The sequence below is a fragment of the Saccostrea cucullata genome, unplaced genomic scaffold (genome assembly GCF_032062105.1).
Source record: "Saccostrea cucullata isolate Sc308-1 unplaced genomic scaffold, CSIRO_AGI_Scuc_v1 ctg6816, whole genome shotgun sequence".
Taxonomy (NCBI): Eukaryota; Metazoa; Mollusca; class Bivalvia; order Ostreida; family Ostreidae; genus Saccostrea; species Saccostrea cuccullata.
Window position 1 is genome coordinate 7,588 of NW_026928405.1, and position 9,294 is coordinate 16,881.

At 30.7% G+C, this 9,294-nt stretch overlaps 1 protein-coding gene across 1 annotated transcript; it reads right to left on the reverse strand.

Annotated features, from left to right (window-relative positions):
• Window positions 1-440: 440 nt before the first annotated feature.
• LOC134277470 (uncharacterized) lies at window positions 441-8,400 on the reverse strand. The gene is made up of 6 exons (XM_062759800.1): window positions 8,242-8,400; window positions 4,757-4,831; window positions 3,848-3,956; window positions 1,989-2,189; window positions 990-1,085; window positions 441-714 (listed from the first exon to the last, which is right to left on the reverse strand). Exons 3-6 carry the CDS (start codon window positions 3,860-3,862, stop codon window positions 661-663), a joined length of 366 nt encoding a protein of 121 aa, XP_062615784.1. The 5' UTR covers window positions 3,863-3,956; window positions 4,757-4,831; window positions 8,242-8,400; the 3' UTR covers window positions 441-660.
• Between the last annotated feature and the right edge of the window lie 894 nt (window positions 8,401-9,294).

Below are 9,294 nucleotides of genomic sequence, written 5' to 3' on the forward strand. Positions count from 1 at the left end.
TTCCCTTAAAATTGTCATTTTAGCTTACTTTGTTGTATTTATCAATAACTTTATGTTTATTAAATTACAAAAAGATCCAATTAATTGTCTATTATTTATTAAAATCTTTGAAAGTTCGAAGTTATTTAATATCGATATTGCATTTCTTATATATGTATCTTTTTGTGCAAATAAACAGCGTATGTGTATTGACAATAAATAATAACAATGCAAATATGTAAAAAATGATTAATCAAGAAAAATAACATTTTGATATTGATAAGCATCATATCGTGCATTTTGTAAATTTCATTACAGATAAGGAAAATATGAATACTTATATACATGTATAGATGAATGGAAGTATATAAATATTCTTAAGCTCATTAATACATTTATAAAGATATCATTTTAGCATATGTTTATGACCTATAAAATTTGAAACAACGTCCCCATTTTTTTTATTTTTTGATCACTTTCGATAATAAAACAATAGCATCATAAAATTTAGAGGTTAAAAATCCACAAAATTTAATTCCAAGTAATTTTAATGTAAGCTAAAAAAGGATCTTATAGAGAATAAACTCTTAAATGAATATTATGCAAATCTATTACCATCTTTTGCATGCAAATGTCAGATATGGATAACAATTGAGTGCCAATTGTATATACATATACTTCTTAATCCTTGAAAGATTGTCTGCATAATGCAACAGAAGTTATCACTGAAAGAACCTGAAAATTTTGAAAAATAAAACTATACATCAGAAGTGAAAGACAAATACAGTCATATTTTTAAAAGTCTACTATTTAATACTAAAGAAACATTTTGGAATTGGTATATCTATCCTATTGCGTAAAAACAGAATTTGCAAAATGACAACACAAAGGCTACTAATTCTGTAAAACAGTGAGACAAAATTTTATATCAGAGTGACATTACGTACACCGATAGAAATTATGTATAGGCTTTAAGCATAATATTAATATTCCTTTTTAAACTGTATTACCTCAACAAGAAAAATTATGATCCCAACTGCAAGAACAACAGGAGATTTAGATGTGATATTTTCCTTCAAAAATTCCCTTATCGCTTGGTAACATCCCTGTGAAAATATAAAAATGTATTTTGTAATCCTTTGCCGCAAAAAATGACAATGTTATAGAGGGAAAACAGCGGGATACAAACAGCTTATTCATATCAAAGGGGTGCTGCAAAATATATATCCCACCAAATTCATAGAGAAAAAAATTGTTTTGTTTAATTGCCTTGTTAACAATTCCTACTGTCTACAGAATTTAACTATTTCTTTTCTTTATACATGTAGTGTACAGTTCTTTGTGTTATATGTCCCAGGAGTCTTTGTGCGATTATTAACTGTTTTCTTGAGAAGTTACTCAAATTCCTGTGCAAATTATTTGAGTATAACCTGGTTTTGGTCACTGTACATTAAATAATTTGCGAGGTAGATTATAAAGTGTAAACTGATCCAAACCATGCAGGTTATATCGAATAATTTGGCCAAGAATTAGTCATTCTTTTATAATTAAATTTTAAAATCATTAAACAACTACAGGTGCAGAATGTCATTGCTTTTTATTACTTTAATTATGCCTCTCAATAAAACAACCATAGTAAAGGAAGTGATGGGAAGTGTTATTACTTGTTATTACTTTAATTATGCCTCTCAATAAAACAACCATAGTAAAGGAAGTGATGGGAAGTGTGGGGATCTAGAAAATGATATCTAAGCACAGCCGTCCTGTTGTTTGTTTACATGTGGTAGGATCGAGTTTCCGTTCGAAATGAAAGGTACATTTATTTAATGTGCAATGTTCCATAAATGGTGAGGACTGGAATAGATACAGATGATTCAGCTGGTTTTCAGAGGGGTGAGTACTCATACCAAACCAAGTTATGCAGAGTTTGTGTTCATTTTTGACATTAAACAATAAGTGGCTAGAATACAAACATTATTAAATTATATTTAAGTGTTTGAGTGAAGTACCTTTGTGATATATGATCCAGGATTCAAATTGAAGAAACACGTTGATGGCGCAGACGTATAGTTGGTTTTGGTTACTCCTTTACAACAAGTCTTGGGAATCTCAGCATTTGTCTGCTGACATTCCCCGCTGGTGGTACACCATGGAGTGTTGTCAAAATTGTTTGTGGTTGTGTTCACGGGGTTGACAGCGCAACAGTCCAACTGCAATCATTTAAGCAAGGGTGAGTACGTAAGCTGGCAAAGGAATAGGCAAAGGAAAAAACTACAATTTTGTTCTTTGTTTCAGTTTGAAATCAGTGACGTCGCTCGATTCATTCATTGTAATAGAATAACAAATCTATGTGCTTTTAAATATAACATACTCAGAAATTTTTGAATTTTTTCTAATTTTGATTTATAATAACTCGAGTTTTAGTTTGAAATAAAAATTCTTCTAATGAAACATATGAAGATAACGAACCGTAGTCAAGATCAAAAGTCCATTAAATAATACAAAAAAGGAGCAGAGGAAACACAGACCTCCAAAACATCGGAGGTGGGATCAGGTGCCATGGAGGACTATGTATCCCTGCCGACTAGTCATACCAGTCGTGTGCCCTTTGTCATAATCGGGAAATAACGGGAAAATCCGTCGTCAATTCAGTGTACTGTAAACCAATTATTATACGCGTCATTTTTTATTCGCGACTGACCGCTAGAGAACTAATCCGCGACGATTTATTTCCGCGAACAAGGGATCATATTTTTTTTTATTTCCACAAGTATTTTTTGTATCAAATTAAAATTTTATATCCGCCCATAAACTACGTAAAATGCTACCGTGATTACTGCTTACGCATTATCATTCAAGACATTCTGTGTGCATTGCGTCCATTTAAAATCTTATATCCGCACCTGAAGTAGGTAAAATGTTACTATGAGTACACTTCTTACGCATTATTCACGACGCTCGAATGAAAATCGGGGTAAAAAAAAAAATCGAGGAGATTAAATTAAGTTTATTTCAAACTCTCAAGTGTAAAAGTTCGTCATGCTAATTGGATAATTGACACTTTACAAGATCTACATAGCCATAGGGCAATTATTATAAATGGTTGGGCTGGCGCAGGACTGGGCTATAATTAGTCGTAATTAACCAGGCTATCTCTAACTCGTCTGTGACAATAATGAACAATGATAACACAAGCTGAAAAAATTATTGACATTTGAATCATTTTTAGACAAATAGTTTTAGATTTGCCATTCGTTTATATATTTTTTCTGAATGTTTGCAATTAAATTTCAACTGCTTTTAGAACACAAAAGATTACTTATTGAACCGTCGGGATCGGTATTCAAAAAAGGGCAAATAACTCTAATCGTAACATGGGAAAATGAACAACTGGTTCGCGACGATAAATATCCGCGAGCAGAGGTTACTCGCGGAACTCGCGGATATTTATCGCACGCGTATAATACTTGGTTTACAGTATAAATTATGGTCTAACAATTAGTATGAAAACGTCAGTTAGAATTTGACTCAATAGTAAATTGTATTTGTTAATAAGGTCATTATACAAAAAATACAAAATAGAAATTCATACATTGCGAAAAATACTGAAAACTGATTAACAATAAAAAATAAACAGAAATTAAGTTATCCAAACATGCAGCCATTGAAGGATATTTATGCTTTTCCTAAACTTCCCATTGAAGAATATTTATCCTTTTCCCTTCGTTACTGTTCGTTATCTCTATATCCTTCTTTCACCAAATAAGACAGAAACACACTGATTATGATCAAATAAGTGCATTTTAGATATAGCGTTTATGTGATATCAAAACCACGAAATATTAGAAAATATATAAGACATACTTACCGACACAAACATCATATTCCATCCATTTGAGATGTCATTTCCATTACTTATTGAATCATTCACAAAGTTCTTAGATTTTAACTAATCGAGCTTTGAAATCTGACTCAATCTGTTAAAATAAGCATACATGTAGATAATCATTCAAAGTATGCGTATATTATGGAATATACTGTTGAAAGCAATAACCATCATTTTTTTTAGAGGAAAAATACAGTAATGTTTAGTAAAGTTACTCAAAGGGTAAGACCAAAAGTTCCGTGGTTAACAAAACACTAACTGAAATAATATTCTTTAAGACAAAAATTTTCAAAACCCGCCCCCTCAAATCCATACATGATGAATGATGGAGTTTACAATAGGATGCCTTACATCGTAAATAACTTTCATTGTCTTTGTTCATTAAAAGAAACATTAACTTTTTACAAACCGATTACATTAAGACTCGGATACAATAATTTTTATTATCATTGTTAGACCTCAACATAAAGGTTTTTTGCTCCTTCACTTTTACTCTTTGAAATTATATGTAGTTTGTATTTTCAGGTCTTAATCGTTCATTTCCACCATTGTTACAGATTTTAGAGAAAATTTGTTGTACAGCAAGTTTGATATTTTACTAAGCAAAAGAATTCGATGATTATAAAAGATTGCAGACATGCTACTCTTGAAAAGACAAAACGATTACTCTAAAAGATAGACGATATTAAAGTAGAATTTGATATGACAACAATGGAACAAGCTACGATAAAGAGTAGTATGCAATGTTTTTATTTACTTTTTCTTTCCAAGGCTTGTGGAATAGAGAAGATAAGATATACATAACAGATACAAATATTATGTAGACTTATTTTTCTTTATACAAATAAATTATGTGAATATAACTACAGGACTAAGTAAACATAGACTTACTTCATCCTTCAAAATAAGCCACAGGACAATTCCGACTATTGTTATCACAGATAACACCAAAACTAAAACTACATACTGTAATGTAAAAAAAATATTATTTGCTTTTACTATTCAAATTCAAAATTTATAGTGATATAAAATTAATTCAAGCTTTAATATAATCAACAAAAATATATAATGGAATTTTACTCCAACTGCATGATTATGTAATGCATTAGAAAAGTTAAATTTTATAGCGCCAAATATTTCAAGTGCTCCGGTAATTGAGGACTAATGACCCTCTACTCTAAATATATAAAAGTTTCTTTACACTGACAAACATTGATTTTAATCAAAGGCTACAACATTAGTATCAAATGATAGATTGGTTATAGACATAAATAGGGAGGTGTAAAGTGCTGCTTATTTTTGTATATTTTTTTTAGATCAAAATATGAAACAATGAAAGAATAGGAAGAACAGTTTTTATAATAGCATTAAATTAGAAAAAAGGTGTATATAACATTAATATTTAATATCATACCTATAAAATTAAAAAAAAATAAATGTAACGTTTCTTTTTTAGTCAGAATACAACAATGCTATATTTTTGGGTGAGGAAAGAATACATCAGCTTTCAAGAGTTATCTATCTTTGTTATTATTATAAATATTTTTTTCATAATAAAAAATATTATACATGTACTATTACAATTCTACATTTGATACTAAAAAGTTAGACCATTTTCAAAATTGTCCTGAAAAGGTAGAGCTTGTTCAATTTTTTAGGTATTTAATCTAAACGTTTGTTTTTATAATAAAACTATTTAAATATATAGGCATTGGACATAGAAGGCAATGATTTTTTTCAAATGTTAGAATTAATGAAATCTTCTGAGATGTCTCAATGATTAAACTATAGTAAAGTAAATTATGAGTACTGTTAGTATATATCTTATTATCAGAGAGTCGGTCTTCCTTAAGTTATACCTCACCACACATGAATATTAAATTCAACTGCATAACGCATCAAAAGTAAAAATTGCAGAATATACTTTAAAATAAAAACAGTGCTTGTTTTTATATACAAAATCCTTATTTTTTCGATAAATAGAAACAAGAGACCCATGGGTCACATCGCTCACCTGAGTAGCTTTGACAACGCTGTTTTTTTTACTTCAATGTAAAAGTTTGGCTCCCTATTTTGGATCTGTCATACCTCCAGGGGTCATGATTTGAACACAATAGAATTTACACTACCCACAAATTCTTCCGCATAAGTTTCAGCTTTTCTGGTAAAGTGGTTCTTGAGAAGATTTTTTAAAAAAAATTCCTATATATTCCTTTGTAAAACTTGGATTCCCCATTGTGACCCCGCCCTTACCACGGGGGCGATGATTTGAACAATTTAGAATCTACACTACCCCGGGATGCCTCCATATAAGCTTCAGCTTTTCTGGCCCAGTGGATCTCCAGAAGAAGATTTTTTAATGACAACCCTATTTTTGTATTTTCTTTATTATTTCCCCTTGTCAGGGGACTTTTACAATTTAAACCCCTCTTTAACCATGGATGTTTGTGCCATGGTTGGTTAAAATTGACCCAGTGGTTCTTGAGAAGAAGTCAAAAATGTGAAAAGTTTATAGACGGACAGACGGATGGACGGACGTCGGACCAAATGTGATCAGAAAAGCTCGCTTTCGCCTTCGGCTCAGGTGAGCTAAATATTAGCAAGAGATATAAGAGGTACAGAAAACTTTGAAAAGACAATTAAACAGTTACTGTAACTATTTTATGCTTTGATTCAAATAGCATTGTGAAAAATTTCGTACTAGCTGCAGTTTTTCTTTGAATCGTTGGAATTAAGAAGTTATTTATTAATTAAAACAATGTCAGAATACTGCTAGATTGGTTGATGCCACATAGGTAAATGAGTAATCACGATCTACTAAAATAATCTAATGACTAAACTCTTGATGAAAAATCATGAAATTCATCTTTTTAAAAGAAATATTCTTTTTCTCCTTACTTAATATGTGCATATAGCACAAGCAGTTGTTTAGTACATGTATATGCTTTGCTGGGATTTAAACTTTCTTTTAAAAGTCCAGAAAGATTTTTTTTGCCGATCCTGACAGGAAACACATGGCGGGTATGGCCAGTCGGCATGGGATGGTCCCTCCTCCATGGCACCCAATACTACCTCTTGTACTTTGTAGTCCCTTGTTTGCTTCGCTCATATTTTGTATCGTTTACTTATACGAGGGTTGTTCGAAAATTTCGTGGACTCGTGTCATATCTTTTTTATTTAACGTCATATGAAAACTCAATTTGGTAGAAATATTTTCACAAGAAATCCAAATGATTTGTATAAAAAAATTCATGTATCATGATTAATTTCAAACCCATGCAGAATTTTAAACTGCAAAAAATCGGATAGCGGAGCATGTGAAAAATGTAGTTATTTACAGACAACACAGGAAATAAATATTGTAATGTCTGTAGTCATATTCTCCGTAAAAAGGAGCAAAAACAGATAAAATCCTAGACTTAAAAATTAAGAACTGTTACATTGATCTTTATTCAAAATTATGGCTTAATATTTCGTTGAAAAGAAATCAATTTGGAAAAATATGTAGTCCTCATTGAAAGCGACAAAAATGATGACGTTGTTGAACTTTACAGAGCAGCAGATAACAATGCAATTTTGTGTTATACTCGGGGAAAATCCTAAATAAACCCATAAAATGTTAAAGGAATAAAAATATGTCACAATTAAGTCGTACATATGTTTATAAATTGGTACAGGCAATTTACATGTTGACTGAGTGACAAAGACCCAGTATGGGACGAGGACAATCCGTGAAGAAACGGCTTATCTGATGAAAAACTTTAAGAATTTTGGACGCCATAGAAACACATAGCGCTTCATAGTTGCTGATCTTGTAAAAGCACAGCTAAGTTGTAAAAGAAATTAATACATTGGCAAAGGAAATTATACAACGAGATCAATTATTAGAAAAATGAATTTCAAGTGCTAGAAAAAGGTTTTTAATAAGTGATTATTGAACTTAACTGTGAAAATGTATAGGGATAGTACTTTTAAGAAATTCTTGACGCTGTGTTTTTGACGTTACATCGCCGTTAAGTATGGTTCCGCGGGTACAAAACATGTTGATTTTAAATTGAAGTAACTTGATTTCTGTTAAGTCGAATGAAATGAAACTTCATACATCAACAAAGCAAATAATTTTACACAGGATATTGAGCTTATTTTAAATTTCTTGAAAGTAGTACAATGAAGATTGACATCGTCCACGAACTTTTCGAACAACCCTCGTATTTCATACTTTTTTTAAAGCCAGAAATATCATAAACTGACGTAGCTGCCTCAAATGAGTGAAATTTTCGAATCTATGATAAACACCCGATATATATTAATAGATTCAAATTAGCACTTGTTAGATATTTACAATTACGTTTATCAATGGTTTTGTTAGTACTCACAATTGTCAGCAGTGCTTTATTTTGGTTGCAAGCCCCTAATAAGCCTACGAGAGATGCCACTAAAAATAGCACCCCAATGGCTATAAACAAAATCCACAAATGGTCTGCAAGGTTTCCAAAGTCAAAGTCTTTTACTTCAACACTGTTAAGGACTGCTTTTGTTATTGCAGCCCGGAGGACCGGGCTGCTCTATACATATAAGTTTAAGTGTTGGTATATGGGGATTGGGGTGGGAGCAGTTATTCAAAATTAATAAACATGGAAAAGATTGTTAATCAGAATGTTCTTTCCCTTTATTAATTACAAGATACATAATATATTTACTTCCAGAAAGTGAATCTGTAAAAATATATATGTTTTTCATATTTAATATATAAAATTGTTTATTATTTACCGAAAAAAAAGTCAAATCTTTCGCATAAAAACGTACTCTGAACGACATGTTTTATATTCATACGTTTTTGAATATAGGTGATGCATGTGTCTAACTTCAATTTATATTTTATGCAGCCAACATTTACTCCAGGAATTGTAGTTTAAATTGGTATCGTTTTTGTTTGACATTTATCCGACTATAAGTTTTCCAAATATTCGCGACTAATCAATTGACGCATGCCTTGTCACACATATCGAAGCGATTTAATGATTAAGACTCATGTCCATAGTTTACCTTATATATTTCCCGGGCGACAATTGATGGTTACATCAATGTTTTCTTGTATCTTTAATTGACAACACATCAAACTTCATCAAGGTACCAATTATTAATAATCCGAGTTCAAGCAACTGAAAAATTATTTGATTTGATCATTTGTTCATCTAAATATTAAAACTTTACAATTAAATTTTCTCTCTACTTCTGTTAAAAATAATATTTTATAATTTAATTGGGCAGCTAAATTAAATCAAAGCAAGTGTTAGATGTTAAAGAAAAAAGACAAATGGATCTAAACTATGAAATCTTTGAAAGAAAAGTTATATTTAAGAAACGTGTATATCATTTTTCAAACTAGTCTTTAAAATTTGCATTTTAAAAAAATATGGAAAAAAGTT

Bases quoted from the DNA above. Each gene is read 5' to 3' on its own strand.
- LOC134277470 (XM_062759800.1), bottom strand. The intron at 1,086-1,988 runs GTACTTCACTCA...ATATTTTCACAG, and splicing joins CTGGATCATATATCACAAAG to GGATGTTACCAAGCGATAAG. The intron at 715-989 runs GTAATACAGTTT...CAAAATTTTCAG, and splicing joins TCATAATTTTTCTTGTTGAG to GTTCTTTCAGTGATAACTTC.